At 31.1% G+C, this 22,985-nt stretch overlaps 2 protein-coding genes across 7 annotated transcripts; both read right to left on the bottom strand.

Annotated features, from left to right (window-relative positions):
• Positions 1-1,364: 1,364 nt before the first annotated feature.
• On the bottom strand, positions 1,365-6,015 carry LOC116413291 (uncharacterized). Of its 5 annotated transcripts, none has more exons than XR_008253047.1 (3): positions 5,813-6,015; positions 2,581-2,755; positions 1,365-1,711 (listed from the first exon to the last, which is right to left on the bottom strand). XR_008253047.1 is itself a non-coding variant. In XM_031911586.2 (3 exons), exons 1-3 carry the CDS (start codon positions 3,963-3,965, stop codon positions 1,389-1,391), a joined length of 519 nt encoding a protein of 172 aa, XP_031767446.1. In that variant the 5' UTR covers positions 3,966-4,523; the 3' UTR covers positions 1,365-1,388. The 5 variants fall into 5 exon arrangements, 3 of the variants coding, with proteins under 3 accessions (XP_031767446.1, XP_052752545.1, XP_031767444.1); XR_008253046.1 differs by lacking the exon at positions 5,813-6,015 and adding an exon at positions 5,625-5,766; XM_031911586.2 differs by lacking the exon at positions 5,813-6,015 and adding an exon at positions 3,945-4,523.
• A 1,985-nt stretch (positions 6,016-8,000) lies between these two features.
• LOC113520876 (flightin) lies at positions 8,001-9,152 on the bottom strand. Of its 2 annotated transcripts, XM_052896660.1 has the most exons (4): positions 8,991-9,152; positions 8,673-8,864; positions 8,260-8,521; positions 8,001-8,137 (listed from the first exon to the last, which is right to left on the bottom strand). In XM_052896660.1, exons 2-4 carry the CDS (start codon positions 8,846-8,848, stop codon positions 8,120-8,122), a joined length of 456 nt encoding a protein of 151 aa, XP_052752620.1. In that variant the 5' UTR covers positions 8,849-8,864; positions 8,991-9,152; the 3' UTR covers positions 8,001-8,119. The 2 variants fall into 2 exon arrangements, with proteins under 2 accessions (XP_052752620.1, XP_026762097.1); XM_026906296.3 differs by having other exon boundaries at positions 8,001-8,521.
• Positions 9,153-22,985: the final 13,833 nt, after the last annotated feature.

The following is a 22,985-nucleotide window of genomic DNA, read 5'->3' as shown; positions in this document are numbered from 1 at the left end:
GCCTTCAAATCCCGTGGTCGTAAGAGCTGACTAAGGGAGGGCGAGTGATGGGCAGCAACGTCCCTCTTAAAACATCTCTAAAGCCTGACTGCCTGCCACGCGTGGCAACTATTGGCAAAATACCCCTTGGGGGAGACTTATATACAGCAGTGGACAGTTAAAGACTGATATGATAATGATGATGATGAGATTGTCCTCACGACTATTGGTGGTATGGTGGTAAATTACAAAGACAACGGTTTTAAAATTATTATATGCAAATAGAAGATTTTGTTTTGTTACCGTTGCATGTATTTTCAGTTATTGTTAAATTATCACTAGAATTGTTGCAAAAACCGAATCCTAAAAATAAAAACACTAGTATAGTATATTTATATAACATCATGGTTTTTATTGCAAAAGTTTGTTACTTATTTTCGTAATAAAACGAAAACAAAGAGCCTTTCATTTCATAGCAAAAATAAATTATATTATTATTATTTTTTATTTTTATTTCATTTTCTACGACCAATCCGGGCACATTTCTATTTCAGGTTAAAAGGTATATCTTTGTGTGGCAGGAGGCTATGAAATATGTACATTTGAGAATTTGTAATGGCACCTATATAAAGTAATGACAAGTTTTTTTTTAAATATTTTTTACATTTTTTTTAAATATTTTTCTTTGTATCCCTTATCGGTGAATATGCAGCCTCTTTTTATCGGATTGCGATATAATTTTTAAGCTTACATACAGGCCAGTCTTCTAATTGTTGATGCCCTAATTTTATTAAGATTTAGCTTCGTCGGCATCTGGTATCGTTACTAGTGGCCATAAGTAAGTTGGAAGACGAGATAGAAACAAAATATTAACACACTTAAAGTTTCATATAAACGATCCTCTGAATTATTTTTCTTGCTTTATATTCTTAAAAAAAAGACGTCAAAAATTATTATTATGCAATTCTTTGATCTTAAAATTTAATTATGAAGAATTGGAATGGAACTTTATTAAAAGGCTCGGTTAAATTGAAAATCTGTTCTGCAATCAATAACTACTTAATGACTTTCCTTTGATTTCAGTATTAATTATTATTACTCTGTTATTAAAAATTTATGAGAAAATTGTAATAGATTTTTGATTTTCGGTGAAACAGTGAATGCAATGGGTTTATTTAATATTAATAAGTGTGTTCTATATCCTAATACTTTGTCAGCTACCTATGAACATAAACTAATTGGAATAAGAATCAATTATATTTAATATGTATTTTATTTGGTATATGTATTTTTTTAGAATTTCCATAGGAAAAATAAATTCAAAAGTGAACTAAACTTGTGTGTAACTTAAAAGGGTTTACAAGGGTGAAAACATACAAGTCAAATTTGTAAATTGTTCAAAAATTTAATTATTTATTTGAAAATCGTGCATGATTGGTAGATGGCGGGTCTTTTTTCTTATTAAATTTGTCAACGGCCTCGTCGAATTTCTGCTCCGTGATAAATGTGGGCATCATCGCAGTTCTTGGAGGACAGCAGCAATCAACTTCAGTAAAATCTTGACTTCGTCTTCTTCTTTGTCTATCTTTTATAATTTCTTTTGCAGGAAAAGTCGATTGTTGTATTTTTTTAATTTCCTTCTGATATATTTTTGCTTCATCATTTTTCAATACTCTTCGGAGATTAAGAAATTCTATTATGTATTCATTAATTTTAAATTCCACAACACATTCTGAAATGGGATAAATTTTTACTATGTTATCACATTTATAATACATAATATGTAAAAAAATTATATAGTATATAATTAACACGTTACTCAAAAATATGTCTATATAAGTAGAAATGGTACGGAATATAAGCCTTTACAGATAGAAGAAAATGAAATAAGAAGGAAACTTTTAACAACTCAACCGGACAGTAAGTTTCTTTTATGTCTTGAATGCTTAATTGGTGCACTTCGAGTGGTGCATAATGTAAACCATGAATATCTGTAAGTTGATATTATGCAGTTGTTTATTTCATAAAAAATAAACGTGATTTTATTTCTGCATTGGGTTGTTGAATGAATATGCATGACATGCTTCTATATTTAGTACACGATCACTCGAATGAGATGAGTCAGATTTTTTAAACAAAATCAAAAAAGAGGTATTGAATTTAAGTTTACTAGTTTTGTTCAACTAATATTATATTTTTATTTGTAGTTATGACAAACATAACAAAGATGTTACCAAAATGATTTTTATATTTACGAATGACAGGGTTAAATCTTGTAGTTTTGTAATAATATTTTTTAATAATTTTAAAAATTCAATCATACTAATGTGATTATGGGACTAAAATGAGATAGATAAGTGATATTGATTGTCAAAATAATTACCAAAATCGGTTTAAAATTAGTAAAGATACATATAATATGTAAAAAATATAGGCGAATCAAGATCCTCTTCCTTTTTGAAGTTGTTAAAAAAAAAGTAGTATCATTTTAATTTAGAACCAAATCCGTTCAGCCGTTTTTAGCAATTTTTTGAATATAAAACTGAAATTATCATGATATATGACGCAAAAATTCACTTATATTGTATTACTATAATTTACCTTCATGCGGAGGGCACTTGCATTCAAATTCAGGTGTCTTCACAGGCATATTTTGTTGTCTTCGAAAAAAATTTTCAATAGGCTTTTGTGGAATTGACCATGACCACTTATTCCAAGGTAAATCATTCTGATTAGTCACCAAAATTGCTAATTGCAATAAAAAAAGTGTGATTATCTGCGAATTAAGAAAAATTTGGTTCTCTAAGATACTTTATTAACTTTGTAGGTAAAAAATATATTTTCAGTACTGAATAATAAATTTACAAGGGTTCTATTTCTGTCTTTGTAAAAACGAAACTGTTGTACAGTTTAGCTTTATATTTTTTAGCGAAAGATTATTAAATAAATTTTTGACAAATAATTTAATAGTAATCTATTGTAGATAATTCATATGAATTCAGATAATCTTCATTTTCCTTTAAAATTTCATTAACATCAGATACTTTGTAATCTTCACCAGTCACCACATCATCATAATCTGGTGTAAATTTATTTAGTTTTTTTCTTTTGTTACAAATTCTTGGAGATACTTTTGGACACTTAGTACTGTCAAAATTATAATTAGTATGATTAGTATTATTTGTCACAAAATTAGTGGTAGCATTCGTGTCGAATTTTGTTTCTGTAGCAATCGTTACAGTTGTAGAATTTTGTAAACCATTCTCTGTAGTGGGTTTCATAGTAGTTGTTACTGAATATGTAATAGTAGTCAAACCAATATCTATTTTTGTATTAGTTATACTTCTAGTATTTTCGAAACTTCTTTCTCTTTTCTGTTTTGTAAAGTTTTTTATAAAATCAGTAGTGACATTATCATCAACATCTATTTTCGGGGTAGTTGTTATACTCGCATATTCTGGTATTAGTACCGGTGAGATAGTATTAGTTACTTCAATTTTTAATGTCGGACAAGGAGTAATAGGTTCTCTTGTTGTTTTCTTACGAAATGGTGCATTTAGTTTTGTAGAATGAATACTTTTAAAGTCCTTGCTGTATAAATTCCGGTAAGTTTCCTTTCCCTTTTTTCCAATATGTAAGGGAAATGCAAAAACAAAGTTGTCTGTGGTATTACAGCCACCTTTACATAGTCTATAGGGTGCGGTGAAAAGCAAATAACTGGGTTTGTCTGATATCTCTAAAAGATAATTGTTTTATCATAATGTTTATGTAAGAACGGGATTACAATTCATAATAGTTTATATTTATCTTAGCAATATCTATAAATACTTACTCTCTCCATTAATAATTCTTTTAACATACAGTTCCCCGTCGGTGTCACCTTGATCTCCAACAGCTGTTGGTTTGTTTAATGATACGCCTTTTGTTATTAATGCGAATGAACAAAAAAAATATAATATATTTACTTGTTTATTTATTCCGCCCATTATTCTGACTTATAAATAAACAATGACGCACTTATCTTCATTGACTCTTGGAAACTTGTAGTTACGAAAATTTATAAACATTTTATTGCTAAAAGTGTTGTAACCTCGATCACATAAATTTAATACGGAAATGCAATAAAAAAATCTGCGTATAGAAATACTTGTATTATAATCTTATTTCTTTGATAAAATTCTCAACTGTTTAAAATCCATATGTAGATGGATTGTTGTATTCCATACATTTCATTTAGAAGTTTGTAAAAATTGTATTATTCAATATTTTTTTTCAGTGACAAAGGAAAATACACATAGTTTCATTTCACGTTTTGTAATTAAATACAATTTCAGTTTTGTATTAACATTTTCAATTATTGAAAAACTCCTGGTCTAAATTTATGAGCCACGGTTATTAGTTCTTCTTTAAGCAATTCTGAGACTCTTATACTCACTGTATTTAATTAATATATTAGTATACAAAAATAGTTTCTTAGATCGTAATAGATGATAATATTTTAATGTTAAATATACATAATACATACATTTATAACTGTCTTGGAAACAGTGAGACAATTATTATTGTTCTATAGTTGCAAGTAAAAATAGCGTACTACGACAGTGACCTAGAACAAACGATAATAAATATCTTACCTAACGACATAATTCATACGTTTAAAAATCTAAAAACAAAATTCGTGTAAAGATTCAAGGAAATTCCGATGATGAGAATCCATTGTGTTTATTGCGGTTGTAACAAGTCTATTCAATTATGTTTATGTAACTTATTTTAAGACGTTCATTTTACGTAACCGATCAACTCATAAAGTTTATATAGTAAAACAAAACCTGTGGAAGTTTAAGTGTTATCATTAAGAATGATGAATTGTGCCAACAATCATTAGCAACATCTTGTATATTTATTTTGTTTACAATTAAGTACGTAATACGCTATCTGATAGATAAATTACCTGATATATTAGAACTCAGACTCAATATTATTTATTACAGTTTGTTAAGTTATTATTTATTTTTATCTCTATATGTGTATGTGATTCTACCGTTACATTAATGCAGCGTTGATGGGCTTCCTGAATTATGGTTTACAGTGCTGTTTGATGGATCTTTTGTCATAATGTGTAGTAGCTATCTATTCATGAGTGCCACTATTTTGTTTACGACTAATTTGTTTTGCTTTTCACTAATTTTATTACTTATATCTTTTTTTGTTAGTATTGCATGTAGAAAGGGTCCAGGTAGAAAAAAATTTGAAACTTGTAAATTCAATTTATAATTGAAAACAGCTGAGTTGTTTGATTATCGTTCTAGACTGAAAGTGGGTTATAGATTAAATAAAAAATACAAATTACAAGACTCTGTAATATTCCATACTAGGTATAATTATTATCATTCTTCTAAGGAAGTGCTCTATCAGTGAAACTTAATATTTCTCCTAAGAAAATGTAAGTAGAAATATATAAAAAAAAACTTTGCTCGGTTCATATTATATTTTAGATTTCAATTTTTATATTAATAAATATTTTTACCTATGGCCCCACATACACATTTATCATTATCTCAAATCCCTTACGAGGCTAGAAGAGAAAACAAAGTTTGCCGTTTTCCATTATTTACCATAAAATTACAGTTCCTATAAATACTTACTTAGTTACTTTGCATGGATACTAAAGGATTATTTCAGATATCAAACTCAATTCCACGTATTATTTGATTGATTTCGTAACTGCGATGCTATTCTCGTGACCAATCTAACGGTATCTAATCGATGTCTAGGCTCCCTTGGTCATTGTAACATTTAATTATGTTTCAAATTGGCCAATTGCCTACTTTACCTGCTAGGTAGATGAACACTTTGGCCACCGCCCAAACGATTACATTCACTGAACTGTCAAAGATAAGTTATTTTAGATATGCCGACATTGAAACTTTGAATACTCCCCTCGAGTGGATGTGTCATCCTGATGTGACATTAATACATTAATTTTATTGTCATTTCATCGTTTTTTAATTTTTAAATTTGCAAATGGTTCTTTTTGAGTCTTATCAGATTACTAGCTATTTTCCGTGGCTCTGTCCGCGTGAATTCAGTACATGGTTCATCTTTGTACCAAATTTCAGCCGTCAGCCGTTCAAGCGTGATTGAGTAATAGACAACTAAACATCTTTGTACAAATTTTCATATTTTATTTTACTAATATAATAAAATTGTAAGTGAACAACGTCTGTACATGGGAGATATTTAAGAAAAAAATTATGTAAGGGGTGTTAATAAGAACAATAGAAGCTAAAACGACTTATTAGAAATTTTGTCTGTCTATATCTATGTTTGTTTTGATGCAGTTTTTAGAGTTCAATTCTTGGTCTAACTTTCGAACAGGTGTATGTTATATCTTGAAGCGCCATGTTAAAGTGCTTTAATTTCAATGAATTTCTTACTTCTGAAATCCACACGTGCGAAATAGCGGCAAAAAAGCTAGTATTGACAGGATTATGATAGTTATGCTACTACAGTATGATGTAAAATTAATTACATTTCTCTAGCTTCGTTGTAACTACTTTTTGAATGAGACTATTGAGTATTTTGTTGCTCATAATTAAATCTATTAAGAACATCACATCATTGCTATGAAGCCTGACAACTTATTAACAGAAATTTTCATGTCTATAGCTATATAAATATTCCATTATGAATACGTAAATCATCTTTATTAATAAATCGTCGCGCGCAGATTTATTATTCTGCCGAAGTTAATTGGGGTAATTTATCTGGCAACAATTAATATAATATGCCTTATTAGCCAGTAACTTGGATCGATTATTGAACATTATTCTTCGCCATAATTGCTGGTAATTTTGATAAGTGGCAATTATTAGTGAACAGGCAAGAAACATAAATAGTTTTAAATGACTGATGAATTACGTAGCTCTATATATTGACATACAAACTTTTAATGTATTATTAGGTACGTACTTATTTCATACATAAATACGAAAGTTTCTGAAGTTGTTTCGATATTTACATGTTTGTTACTTAATCAAACTTAAACGGTTGAGCGGATTTGAATGAAACTATTTACACAAATAGACATCGAACATTAGCAAATGTTTATGTTTATTCATGCGAACAAAGTCACAGATACAGTTATAGCTACAAGTACATATTAATAAATGTTTTTGTTTATCATAGTTAAAATTTGTTTACTAAATTTCTTGGGTAAAATGTTTCTGCTTTTTAAATTATTTAAATAAAAATTATTGTATTTCTTTACATTTTATGTGTTTATATATAGATACATACACACGCACACACATAAACACACTTACATATATACACATACACACATGTAACTATAAAGACATCACACAAGACATGTAGTACACGACATCTTCCACATTATGAAACGATTTCAATGTTTCTTTCTCAAATCGTTTTACTTCCGTGTACAACCCACACACATTTTTGATGATTGAATTTTTTTTTGTATATAAATTGCGCCCTTAATTAAGTTATGTTTAGCGAGCGAGTTTGATTAACCGGTGATAATATTCACCTTATTTCAGAATTCTCATGATAGCAATACATCAGGAAGATGATCTTTGATAAAAATATATTCCTATTAAATATAAAATGACTAGCTATCATTAAATAATTATTCACGAATTATGAGCGCAAATATGTGTTGTAAATAACAGCGTTCTATTAATAGAAATAATAATTATATTTCTTTGAACTGTATCAACTTTTCACTTTAGATCTACAAAACTAATTTAATTATCTATAAAAATGTTTAAGGTATTTTTACATATAGCTCGCTACAATTTCTGGAAAATTATTTATTTGAATACATTGCCAACATCGCTTCGCAACGCGTCTGTATAACTCTCGCTTCGCATTGCTATTATCAATACTGCAAATTTAAATTACTATATATATTATATATTTTCTTAAAGGTATGTATGTTTCTTATAGACAGAATACAATTCACTTCACACTAGCTATGAGAAAAATAAAACCAGGTGTAAACTTAAACATTTATTGTCTTACCCAATCAAGACAGACATATTTATAGGAATGCGGACGGCTTCCGATCAGACTGTGGTCACTCTAAGGCAGTATATGATTATCTGTGATTGCTGCTTTACACCAACGTAATCCTGTAAAATTGACAATTAAGGTCACACAACCAACCGGATTGGTGTCCGCATAGCCATGTAAAGCGTGGGTGTTAGAGCGAAGCTAGATAGATACAGTGTTAAATCCGAGTCTGGAATACTTCCTCGAGATAAGGGACTTGCTGTGATAACGGTGGAACCGCGCGCCTGTAGAGATGTGATGGAGAAGCGTGGTGTCCTTGTTTAAGCACCTCGAGCTATAACTTGAGCTCTTCGACAGATAGGTTCTAAGAGCACGCTCGCCCCATGTCTGCGCTCGTGGTTTTTCTACTGGCAATCCTTTATTTCGTCTGTCCAGGTAGTTGATAAGTTGATCATAGTAATTTTTCTGATAGTCGTACAGGTAAGAGTATTGAAGGAATTTTGGCCTGAAATAGATAATTAGTCACACTTAGAAAACAGATTTTCACGGCAGCTGCAGACTTCATGAGATATAAGTATTTTTACTTTCAGAATACTGGCGTGGGTACAGTTGTGTAGGCCGTTACATTGAACCATTTTAAAAAGAAATAGACTAACCTAATCCAGTGTTTGAATACAAGTTTCCTAGGTTCTGTTCCCGTGACGATGTTCTCTGGCGCCGGAGGTTCCGCCACTTCGGGTTTGGGGGCAGCGGGAGCGGGGTCTTCGGCTGGCGGTGCCTCGGGGGCAGGTTCGGGCTGCGCTGGAGTTTCCTCTTCGACGTCATCCCACATTTTGCACGGGGGTATTCTGGGATCAAAAACCACTGAGAATTATTACACAAAATCACTTTTCTAAGTTGGAGACACAACCAACATGATTTGTTTAGACACTAAACTATCACTATCTATAAAACACGTTCACTATTTCACAGACCTAACTGGGTTTGGAGATGTGTGGATCGGATGATCGTTCGTGTACGACTGTGAGCACCGTGCCCTGACCGCGGACGCAGCCTCCCAAATTATCTCCCTTCGACCCCACCTGGCTGTCGCAAGCGCTAGCACTCTTTCTAAGATGGGCTGCCAATGATTTTCTGTCAATACAGCGGCCGTGCATGAACAAATTCCTCGCCGTTTTTAAATGGTGTGCCAAATATTGCTTTCGTCATTCTGAGGGAATGCCAACTTAAAAGTGTACATTTTTTAATTCGTATTTAAGGATAGGTTTTCAGTTTTGTCTACCTAGAAAGCAACTTAGGTGGAGTATATTTTCATCAATTTTTAGAAACTACTTAGCATGGGATTTTTCAGAAAAGGGGTAAAGAGGTTTTCTCAGGATTGAAAACGCATGCTCAGTACTCTTGGCACTACAAATATGTATATGCTACGGTAACTATATGAGTTTCCTATCAGGTGAGCCGTATGCTTCTTTGATATCTTAGCGATATAGAAAAGTTTATGTAGATATATGAGTTTGATTGTGATTAGAACTACAAAAGTATTACATTATAGACTAGGAAAATAATTGGCCAGGTGCATGTAAGAATTTTACCTGGTCTCGAATGTCTGAGACAGGTTAGTGTCAGAGTCCCACTACTTTTTCATAAAAGACTGCGTGTATTTATAATGTATTTCAACAGTTAATTGTAATAAATGCCAAATAGCAAAGAAAGTGAACTGAAAATGATAAATTTACGTTGGTGATGGATATGTCAGACAGGAATATTATGGAAAACAGCCAGATTTTCTTGTGTAAAATTTATTAGATTAATAACAACTTAAAAAGTCTTTGTTTATTTATTTTAGTACTATATATTTATATTAGCTATTATGTAATCATATCCAATATCTTGAACAAATGCGCAGTGTGTTTAATTTTGTATTTGTATGATAACATTTATTTAATAGAAGATTATTTTATCTATGTATTTATATTTAAAGAAACACGAAATTAATTCAAAATTCAGTAAACTATTGTCGATTTAAGTTAAACAGACAATAGGTACGGAGCATATTCAATAGACTTATATATTGCTACATTATTTTATATAAAATGGCCATTAAGAAATAAAAAGCAGTTGAAAGCTAGTAAATAATAACACACTAACAACTCCTCTCGTATTGCAGGTATTCACGGGTGACGGTAGCCGCTTTCTATCAGGTGGGCCGCCTGCTCGTTTACCTCTTTAACTATCATCGCATTGTTTTTGTTTGTTTTTAAAATAGGTATAGGTAATCAATGACAATACATTTATCAATAAATATGTTAAAAATCTTTTTCATGACATCTATTTAGCGGATCTGTCACCAATTAATGTGTAAGCCAAATCTAATTTAATAAGTAATAAATCCGTCATCAAGTAATAAATACGTAAGTGCTAGTAGCATCCAATAAAAATGAATAAATAAAAATAAAATGGACACATCCGCGTTGTGAAAGAAGTATATTATTAGCTAATTGGCTAGTGAGTGGAATTTGACAGGTAAATAGGTGACTAACAGTATCGATACTTACATTATATACATATATGTACCTAATCATAAACATGTATATATATATAAACTTCCATATCTAATTACCAATTGTCAATAGGTGGCACTGCTAGCAATACTTATACCCTGTTTTTTAATGGATGCAAATGAAATGGTACTCAAATTTATGCAGACAATATATCATGCTACGCCAGTGGTGGATGAAATGAGAATAAAGACAGGCCAGTTGGCTCATTGTATTTATTGTATTATGTTGTATAGCATAGGGTTCTCCAAAAATGTTTTTTCAGAGTCGGCAATTTACGCATAATACCCCCGGTATGAGGGAATTATGGATTCTTAAAAATGGAGATTAGTAGGCCTATTGTTAGCAATACACCCTGTTAGGTCGACCTCCTTGCGGTTTCCTGGAAACTGTCGTGTTCTATTCCAAGTGAATCCATCACGATAGGCTAACTGATCTGCCTTTTCATTGTCACATTTTCGTATTCTCCTAGAGATCTTAAACTTGTCACGATGTTTTTTCTGATTTCGTCCAAACCTGTGTTCCCTTATCGGTATTCTGTCATCGCATATCAATAACTGGTATGGTTACCAAATATATACTATTATTGTCCATTAAAATAATCAATTATTTAGTCTAATCACAAATATTACATTTTGAAAAATGTTATAAAATGTAATTAAATTAGGCAATTTTTTATTTATAGTTTTAAAGACTTATTGTAGTTGTTGTTGGTATTGCAAAATCTCCCGTTAATACAATAATATTTAGTGGAATAACCACAAATGCAAACAACCGAAGTGAAGATTATTCTTCTCTCAAAGGTTGGACGTATTGTGCTGGCAAACTAAGTGATTTTTCACGCTACGTTCGAAGTACGTAAGGTTATAGGAATAGAAACAAGGAAACAAGACACGGGAAAGGCCATTCCAATGTTTGACAGCCCATTAAAATGCTCTTGATGAAATTTATAATGGGACATCTATATTTAATATTTAGAAAATTTGACTGTTATGTTGACGGTAAGGGTGTAAATATGCCACTGGGTTACTGGGTCATCATGTTTACTATCAACAACTATAAGGTAAACCGATGCATTTATGTAAATAAAATAAGTACTTTTGGATTGGATTTGAATTGAATCGAAACCTTATAGATTTTCCTGATATTTCAGTTTATTGATATTGAATATCAAAGGTATCGCCATAAGAATTGCGAGATTGTAACGCATATTGAAGTATCAGGTGTGGCATTAGGTAAATTTATTTCTTTGGTCCCGCACAAGGCTTGGCACAAAAAAAATGTATCTGGGTCAAACATAATTTTATTCCCTACGGGTAATTACATATTGATACGTAGGCAGCTTACATATTTATAATTTAACGTATTATAACCAATTTGGATTTTATGTAACACTGATTTCTTCCATATTCACAGATTTTATAATATATAACATTACAGTAACAAAAAACGAACTGTATTTATTACCTTTTTTTATTAAAGAATTTTAAAATACTTATTAGTGGATAGGTTATATTCTTTTTATAAAAGCACAATTTTCTAGACTCCCTATATTTTTGTTGTGCATTATCAAAACTTTTTTTTGTTTTATTACAGATTGAGTGTATTATATGTACATTTAAAAACTATTACAATTTATTTAGAGTTAGTTGTCGATATAGTTTACTCAAAAGTTCCTGAAAAACGTATTTATGTTTTATCAAAAATATGTATATAATAATTATTATTTTCCTAATTTATTCTATTCGTAAATTATATAAAAATATTTGTATCTTAGAATTCAACTTGAAGGTTTCTTTAATCTCAGATAATAATTATGTAGTGTTTATTTAACTCTCAGATCGAGATGGCTTATATTCGAAAAACGAAAAATAATATATCATATGGTATTGAATATTACGTTGATAAACTGTCACAATTTTTTCCCGACCGAAGAATAAATTATTATTAGATCTATTGTATGCAGATATAGTCGTATTTTTAGGGCAATGTGTTTTATTTTGTATGTCTTATTTGTCATCTATAGGCCACTACTATAAACAGTGCCAGCACTATAAAAACAATACATAAACTATTTGGCAATAAAGTGACAAACATTTTGTGAAATTTGTATAGACGATGATTTATATTTTTTATTATACCTATATAATATTTTTATGTTTTGCAATTGGCAATGTGACTAATCATAATTAAGTATTTATAATTATTAGAGCCTGGTTGTTTAAAATATATCATGTACATCATATCAGTCGTTAACTATCCATTGCTAAACACAAGCCTTCCTCATCGATTGTCATAGGGAACGGTCTTGACTCATCTGCATCCATTGGCTCCCAGCAAACCATTTGAGGCCGTCACTGCATCTTATGGGGGGTCGTCCTACACTGCGTTTGCCATTTTGTTCTCACTGAAGCACTTTTCTTTGCCATCGGTTGTCAGTTCTTTGAGCAAAGTGACCAGTGCATAAATTGTATATTCTGCATTAAATTCACCCTTGTGAATTATATTATACGTGTGATAGCGAATCATATTGTTATGAATTTTCTCTGCTTTACCAATAGGCTCAACTACGAAGTAGCAGTGTTTGCATGGCAGTTTTTCAATTTGAATGGAACATTGCAGTGAAATTGTAGACTCTGAAGCATAAAATTGTAATCCACAGAGGTGTGGGAATACAGTATATATTGCGATGTCTATGGTAATCTACCAGAGGGAGACATTGTACAAAAGTCGATTGCTTGGGTATCTCTGTCCCATTCGTGTTTCAACCGTGAAGCAGTTGTGTTTGCATGGCTGTGTTTCGGTTTGAAGGGTGGGATATGGCGTGAATTTATTGGGTACAGAGGAATAACACCTGAGTCCTCAGGAATGGCAACGCATGGGGGGTATCATGGGCGAAACAGTATACTCTGTTAAGTCCATGGTACTGCTCATGTCTATAGACGACGGTTACCATTTTCTATCAGGTGGGCCGTCAGCTTGTTTGCCATTCTAAGTTGATTAAAAAAAAATCTGCTTGTAATTTTTTATCATATGGCTTGTCAGCTAGTTTGCCATTTTAAATGGAATATAATTTAAGAAATGTAATAATCACCAATCTTTTTGTAGTATGCACTATTTTAAAATAATTAATTATTAAGTTAGAGGACACAATATTTTAAATGATTTGTTATATAAGCTGAGTTCAGGTCATTATCAATAAGATCGTAATGATGTCATTGTAATAATCACCAATTATTTTGAAGCACCAATTCAAGATAACTTAATCCAGGTAAAACCGCCTAGAGGACATAATATCTCGAATGAATTGATATATAGGTCAAGTTCGGGTTTTAAATGAGAGCAGAACTCTTAAGCATTCCGTTCGTAACAGCCACTCACATTCAATCAAAACTTTTTGGAATATTTATGATTACAGTTGCAAACTGGTTTGAACCGACTTTAGGATTATTAGGATTAAACCAACGAATTATAGTGTCGTAAATTGTCTCGACAAAGTTCGGCTCTTATAATTTTATTTGGAGCACTCGGCAAACTAGATTTCAATGAATACACATCCACATTTTGTGAAGTAAATTTTTATGTGACTATTATAGATAATAAATTACTTTAGTTTACAGTTACACTTGTTTAATATTCAGAGTTTCGCTACGTACATAATTAAATAAAAAGTAACTTTTGTCCAACTCATGTTTCGCTCGTAAAGCAATTTATATGGCTATTTTTGAAGGACATGTCATATATCACAGAAAGGAATGTGGCAGTAAAATTATAGGCTACGGTGGCTATCACCTTAGGTTTCTATATCATAATATGTACGTGGTGGTGCTTTATATCTTTAAGCGGTTTCCACGTTTATTATTGCTCACTTTTGTTACATAAGAAAGCGATACAAAATTTCATATATTGAGACACAGCATTTAGAATTTCATGATCATTAGTTATGTTATAAAAGCATTAGCAGGTAACGAATAAACCCATTTTCATAATTATAATGTTAGTAAGGACGGGCATAATGTTTCTATTAATAACATAAAGGCGAACAAACATTTTTTGTTAATATTCTGTAGTATATGGCGAGATGAGAAAATCTCTTCCATATTGTCGTTATTTCACCCTGATCGCCGCCAGTGATTAATATATCGAACCATAATACAGTATTGACGAATAATTTGGCTTCAATCAGAGCTCGCTTCGTTGACCTACTACCTATGCCAATCTATAGGACGGCCAAAATATTAATTGTGTATCACGAATATGACATGTCGAGGTAGTCTCTGTCTACAGCAGAAAAGATGAAAGCAAAGCAGAAGCAAAAGTAGCATAAAACTATAAAATAACAATCATAATATAAAACAAATAAATATGTATAAAAATATAATCTCCAATGGCGTAATCAAAGGTTGACGTTGTGGGGAGCGTAATAATGAACAACCACATGTACACACTTCGCTGAGCATACTCGTACTAATATCGTAACATTATAATATATTATTTAATGAAATGGGGTGAATATGCTGCTGTCAATATATTTAATTTTGTTTTGTTATAAATATTTTCCATAATCGCAGTGTTTAAATTGGAACACAGAATGTTTTATTTTCGCCATATTTGAAATCTTGATCTTTGTGGTTGACTGTGTGAAAGATGATATGGCCAGAATGTGAATCAATGTGGAATGACTGCGAATAGAGAAGAACGGAAGAGAAAAACATATTACGCCGACCTTAAATAATAATTTGGATAAGAGTAGTAAGATGCTGGTCTTGATGATGATCTTTGTAGTTGGGATAAATCATTAAGCTCGCCTTTGTACATTTGTTTACCTCTGTCATATTTTTATAACTAATGTGTACAATAAAGTATTAAATAAAATAAAATAAAAATTATTATTTTATTTTATTTAATATTTTATAATTTTGATAAAAGATTTAAACCATGAAGGAATACAACACAAATACATTAAATATACAACGCGAAAGGGGAATCTACAATCAATATTCAGTTTTTCCACACTTTTTGGAATTTTTTAATCTCTTAATAATTATATATACCTAATAATATATAGGAATATAATTTTAATAATAATGCTAATGTTATATACTGAGTTAAGTCTCCGGAACTCGTGTGTATACTTAAGGCGAGTTAAGAAAGTGCACAAGCAAGAGATATCTATAAATTTTTATATATATATATATATAAATTTTATAGGGCTTTCTATACCTACCTCGAAAAGGGATTAATTTTTACTGCTTATTGTATTTTTTTATGTTAGTTACATATCGTATACAGTTATAAATCGACATAAAAAAAAAATATCTGAAAGGATATATTATCATCTATCAGATTATTTTTATGAAAACTTAAAAAGAAATATAATTTACAATAAAATAACTAATTTTATCATGACTAAAGCTGATGTTTTTTATGGAACATAAGCCTAAATTATTTACTAGTTATTCGGCCCGGCTATACACAGGCAAATGAAATTTTCTAAAATAATATATAGCCTATATTACTCGCTAATCATGTAGCTTTCTATAGATGAAAGAATTCTACAAATTGGTTGAGTTGTATTTGAGTTTATCCATTATAAACAAACAAACAAATTTATTGTTTATAATATTAAATATATAAGAATCTTAGCAAATTATTATTTGTTACAGTACTATGGCTTAATTTTAGAATTCATTTTTCTAATTGTATCTCTAAATTCCTCATTTAGAAATAGAAGAATGAAATTTCAATGTAGGCATAGTGAAACTGTTATTAAAATTATCTAAAATTGTCCAAACTTAGTGAATGTTAGGGATAATTCTAGAAAATAATTCTTAATTAACCTTGTTCAGTTGCAATGTCCTTTTTTTATAATGTGTACACATATAGGTACTATGTTTTTAATATACATATATAATTTAAATAAATATAAATACAAAAAGATATTTAGAAATTCGTTAAAAATAAAATTAATTTGCGTGCTCACCCTGTGTAATCCCTCGGTCGATTTACGAAACGTCCGCCCCAATTAGTCATGAGCCGACCTTGTATCTGGGACCGTTGACGGTGCGGATTATGGAATTTGATCATCTTTTAATAGCTCTAACAACCTTAGAACACGGTTTATTTTTGAACAACATAATTTCGATATACTTCCTAGTAGAACTGATACACTTTCTAGTATCTAACATGATATACCTTCTATTCTTACACGACACGAAACTAAAACGAAGTAAACGTAAAAACGTAAAATGGAACAGCCTAGGGCTATTCCATTTTACGTTTTGGAACAACTTATTTTCTATATATTTTCTAGCAGATCAGTAATGGGTAGTTTCTAATTATGTAATATATTTTATTTGTACATTAAATGTAAAATAGATAGATAGAGTATTGAATTTGTCAGAAATTTTGTGTTAATAATAATTGTAAGTAGGCAAGGTATGATAAATTACTAAAATGTTGAAGTAGAAAATATTATTCTTAGCTAATTAATTATTTTTAATATATTTTCCTTAGTACAATTTCATAAAGTAAAACTTGGTATTCTTGGGCAGGTACCTCGTCTGCTTCTCTAGTGTTTTTGTTGCGAAGCATCTGTGCTTGTATGACTGTATTTCGGTTTGAAGTGTTAGATATAGTAATGAAACCATTCGGTACGGAGGCATAGTATTAAGGACGCTATAGACGTCACAGTACATTCTGTGATTTTCACTGTTCATATTTATGGCCGACGGTTTTCGTCAGGGATTCTATATATCATTATATGTTGCATTAAACAAAAATATAAAACGCTTTTAGTGTACCTATAGGAGTAGATAATTTGGACTGAAGGCAACTTATCTCGATTATAATATTAATGAACTGTTTAGCGTTACTAAATAGTTAATTAATATTAATGATCGATTTATTGTGGACTTGTGGCTAATTAATCTGAGAGATGATCCTCTTCAAATATGTTCGGTGAAAATGTAGGCGAGGCAAGTGATACGCACATTCACTATAAAAACAAAAATCATCGTGGTATCCCTGACTATCCTTAAAGGGATTACAATAGTGAGTATGTATAATTAATTATGGGAATAAGATTTAAGCTAATTAAGCTTGTGATATATTATTCGTTGAGAAAGTTATTTCATAGCGGTATATTTACATTTATGTCATTATTGTTTAGGACCCCAACTAAAATTATTTTATAAAGTAGTTCAGAAATTTCTGTTTCTTTTGTAAATAGCATATAAATATATATTATTTGACTCTTTTTGTATTTATTAACTAAATAACTTGCTGACAAATAATTATACGATAGTAATGGAATTTGGTTGACATTTGTGAATATTGGTGATAACAAAATATAAAAGGTATATTTTTTTATTATATATTTCTATCTGACGTATAAAACAAAATAAAAAATATACGAAAAGTGAATGTGGTATTCCTACAGATGATTTATATTATTAGTGTGAATAAAAATTTCTGTTACGGAACTATAGAAAAGAAATGATCAAGAGACATCTGTTTGCAACTTACTTATCCTGAGACCCTCACTCCATCTAGTATGGGTTGTTAAAAGGTTAAGTAGGTATTACCATTAGCCGAAAGCCGGTGACAGGGTGGGAATGGTATAGAGAAGGGGGGGGGGGATTGTAAGCATTGGTGCCGTAGTGTCTAGTTGACATATACGTGGTCCTCTCTAGGAATAATTGTAGTTAATCCTCGGTGAATTCGTCACTACATCTATGGGTCAATTCATCTCATTAAACAGTTATCTACACCTATATATAATCATACCTATTTAGCTGTAATGATGTAATAATTTAAACACAATATTTTAACAACATAACAAAAATATTGCATAAAATACCATAAATTTGGTTAGCCGCCAAGAAATATTAATTACTATTTTCATTTTGTCACATCGGAGCACTGATACATAATAATTTGATGAGAACATCATATTTTAATTGATTTAAATTGGTTCTGAGGTTATTTCCCTTATACATTTATATTCTGTTATTTAAAGTGATAGGTTACTCGTAAATTAAAATTTTAAATAATTAAAATTTTGCTTTTAAAAATAAATTACGATATTGACCAGGTCTTTTAAATGAAAAAATTCTTTTAAACAAAAAAATAATTAATTTTGTATAATTTCATTTTTAAGATGCCTCAAGTTATTTTAACAGCATAATACAAATATACTCTTAGCAAAAAAATTATAGGATTTTTTTTATTAGAACCATTTTTTTTGTTTTTGAAAATATTTAAAAATTTGCGATAACGTGGCCTATTATGAATTAATATTTAATCATTATTATTTTTTAAATTGATAGTATGACAAGGGTATTGTCTCACATTAATTTTTTGACTAATATATCTTATAAATTTAGATACTTATCCTTTGAAGTTGGTATATGTTGAGTTATGAATAAACTACTTAAGGAGTATAAAAAGTCCTATGACAATAATTATAGGTATACAAATAATATTATTATAGAAATTTTGCTGTATAAAACTACACTATCAATGAATCACACTAAAAATATTATTTAAAGCAATATACATTAGCAAGAAGAACAGTGGATAACTGGGGGGAGAAGGGATTACTAATAATGGGGTCATCATATCAAACCAAGATGTGGTTTATTTATTCTTTATGAATTCATGATAGGTGGAATGGGTCAACTGACTTGTTTCATCCGAATCTATCATCTCTGGTAGTGCTCATCTGCGTATACTAATAGCGTAGGCAGGGTACCATTTCATTATTATCTATTAAAGAAAAACAGTGGGTGCCTAGATATGTGATTATTATGTTAATATTTTGTCTTTTTGGCATCATCTACATCAATATAAAAATGTAAATTAAAAATTTGCTTTGCACAGGTGTACGGATGAAAATGGATTCAAATCTTTTCTTCAGACAACGAGTACATCATCACTGTATCAACTGTCCACTGCTGAACATTGGCCTCCCTTATGGGGGGGGGGGGACTACTACTAGTGGTTGCCATGCTTGCTAGGCGGATTGGCAACCGCAGTTAAACTTTGGTGATGTTTAAAGAGGGACGCTGTTGGCTCTTCTTTGATCATTAAATTTGCCTAGTCCAGCCACTTACGACACCCTCGGGAAAGAAAGGAGTGGCCTATTCTTTGTTGGGACCACACAGCTATATAAATACATAGATATTTTTAATTGTTTACTTTTCTTTTCTAGGTACCTTATCTTTTATTGGCAATTACAAATATAAAATAAAAGAATTAGCTGAGTAAATGTAGCCGTTTGGAAGTGGTGAGCTTACACTAGCCAGTCTTTATGTACTAACTAGGTCTGTTTATGTTTTTAAAATGATAATTTAATTAATTTCTTAAAAAATTATGTTACCAGTAACTAACTAAATAGGCTTTCAATTAAATTAATTAGATGCAATATCGAGGTTGAACGAACTAATGAAATACCACGACGTGTCCTGGCGTACCTATCTACTTGGAAAGCATTACGTTATATTAAACTTTATGCGCTTTCCATAAAGTATACCTATAATTATTAAATAAATCGATGGTTTGGCAACATTTCGATTTACTTAATTAGCTTCTCCGTTCTACGCAATCCATATGTATTAGTGGAAGACTAATTACTTCCAAGATAAACAATGTTGTAACAATTGCCTGTTCGTTGAATCGCTTAATGACATTAATAGATATTAAGCTAAGAGATAGTTAGCTTCTCAACAACACAATTATTAGTTACACAAACAAATAAATACTTACTGATATTATGAATGTGAAAGCGAGTTTGTTTATTTGTTTATTACCTCATAGTGCTTTAACAGCTTAAACAATTGCTATAAAAAATGTTATACATCTATTATGTGGGATGGAAAACGATGTTTATATTGTTATTATTATCGTAGTAGAAGTATATCGTTTATCATTTAGCGAGGTAAAAGGAAGGGTTTTGTTCCGAGTTTCTTTGCATGCCGGCATCCGGAACATAGAAGTACTATTAGAAAGTACCGACATGGTCCGAAGAACTATCAAGCTGAAATAGTATCAGGCTTCTCCTCCACACCAGCTATGAAAGAAAGATGTTGTGAAAGATAGGTTCCAATAGCTGGGAAGCAAAATGTGGGGTGACCCATCGCGTAGTGGAGCAACAATTTCGAAAGTAGTGCAGGATGTTTATGGATGGATGCTTAGCGATGAAGGATCGTATTTAGTGGCGAAAAGAGGAAAATCTATGTCCAGCAGTGAAGGATAGATAGGTTGTATTAATAATGAAGATAAAATATATCAAAATTATTTATTATACTTACAAATTGTTATTCTTAATCAACATGATCAATACAGCTCCTATTCACTAAGTCACAAAGACTATAACTCCGTTGTGATTCTTAATTTTTATAGACTTAAATTGAATATTATACAACTTGTCAATAGATCAGTCGTCTGTTAAGAATATTTTATTTAGTCGAGTGTCTTAGTACCTACCGTTTGGTATGTCGACATAATCCAGACAAATACGATTCATAGTGGATATTACCGAAACGAGTAGGCAGAGAGAATTATTATTATACACATCTCTTGTTTCATCCATTTTTATAATAACGTGCCTTTTTAGGGACGAAGATGCACCAGAGCAGTCTTCCAAAATTTTGGGACTATATATACCTGATGAGTAACAGAACCGAAAAAGACGCATAAGAACCGCACAATTGGAGGAATACCATCGGGCCCACTTGACCTGTGGATTTTGAGGGAGAGAAGTACTCTTCGTACTGAATATGCGTTAATTTCAGGCATACAACTTTTAAAGATGGTTTCTCCCCGTCATCCAACATCAAGTTAGATGCAAATAGGAATCCAAGGAAATCGGCCTTTTCTTTGGCGTTCACAGCTAATGAGTTATCCTTCTTGCGCAATGGTGGAAAAGATGACTTACAGAAATCCCCCTGCGGAGCTTTGATAAGGACCAGAAAGCTCGAGATCCCGAAAGCAAACTAGCCAATCTCCTGCTAATTCTACTAATATGACTGACTTCGCTGTGGCTATAACTCTTTTGAAGGACCTAGAGGTAAAGTTGTACTTCTTTTTAAGGGCACTGGTGTTAGGCTCTCGTGACACCACAGCTTTGACCCAGGCTAGAAAGCACTCCTGTTTCATTTACTTTTCTTTCATAGATAGAAGCTAAAACTGTACTTCATATACATACAGCGCCATCTCTTGTGGTATAGATAAATGATTATTGAAGTTTGACAATTCAAATACTAGGTATTTACAAAATTTGACAACAGATGGCATGAGTTCTGTCCACTTACGTGTCTCCTTGTCCTTGATTCTTATTTTATTTATTTATTTCATTTTTTCCTACATTTTAGTTTTTAACTATTCGAAATATTAAACAGATATAGCGTACTTGATGAACAGTATTAATTTGCCACTTAAAGATGTGGAAAACATCATAGGTAATAAAAATTACTATGTACTGCTTTTATCAGAAGCAGCAATAAGCGTGAAAAGGGGGGAAAGGGATTTTTAGTGATAAGATTTAACAGCCCCATTGCTAGCAATACACCCCATCAGGTCGACCTCCACGCGGTTCCCCCTGGAAACCATAATGGTTCATTGTTGTTCAATTGGTTACTATGGGCCAACTGACCTGCCTTCACCCTCATTTGTCACCCTTCACTGGTGCCCCGCCTGTGTATACCGATGGTGCAGGCAGAGTTACCATTCCATCTTCATTCATTAAAAAAAAATAAGTGTGAAATTATAGTTAAGCTTCCATTCTATAAGTTTAAAGTTTGTTGTGACTCCTAAAGCGAATAGTCTATTAACAGATTTATGAGATATATTAATTCGTAATTAATTACTAATATGAAATTCGCCGTGTGTGTCCCGGCGGAAGGCTTATGTTCAATAGTGGACAGTTAACAGTTGAAATAATAATAATTAAAAATAGATTAAATATACAAACAGAAAAACCGCACAATTGTTTATTTAAAATGGTTGCTTATATATCTCTCATTTAGGAAATAAATAAGGAATATTGCAAATATATATATACATCTAAGTAGCATTAAACAAAAACAAATTAGATTATTATTAATTTATTGTACCAGAGGGATACCGCACAAAAGTGGTAAACCATCAGGTGGTCCATCAGCTTGTTTGCTATTTTAAGTTGCATAAAAAAATAATTAGATACCCGTCACACGTAATGCAAGTTTCACAATTATTAATATAATAAAACTAGTTTAAGACTAGGACTTCGTTTGCGTAGATTTTGATAAAAAGCAGCCTAACTACGAGTATAATTACTTCTTCATTTCTTGAAAGCATTAAATTTAAATTTAATTTGACAACAAGTGCCACGAACCTCACTCACACGCGTTATACTAAAGATATTCTCGT

Source organism: Galleria mellonella, unplaced genomic scaffold, assembly GCF_026898425.1.
Source record: "Galleria mellonella isolate WM207_F2 unplaced genomic scaffold, CSIRO_AGI_GalMel_v1 utg33, whole genome shotgun sequence".
NCBI classification, from domain to species: Eukaryota; Metazoa; Arthropoda; class Insecta; order Lepidoptera; family Pyralidae; genus Galleria; species Galleria mellonella.
The sequence above is the reverse complement of the archived record's forward strand: the minus strand, read 5'-3'. Positions and strand labels throughout refer to the sequence as shown.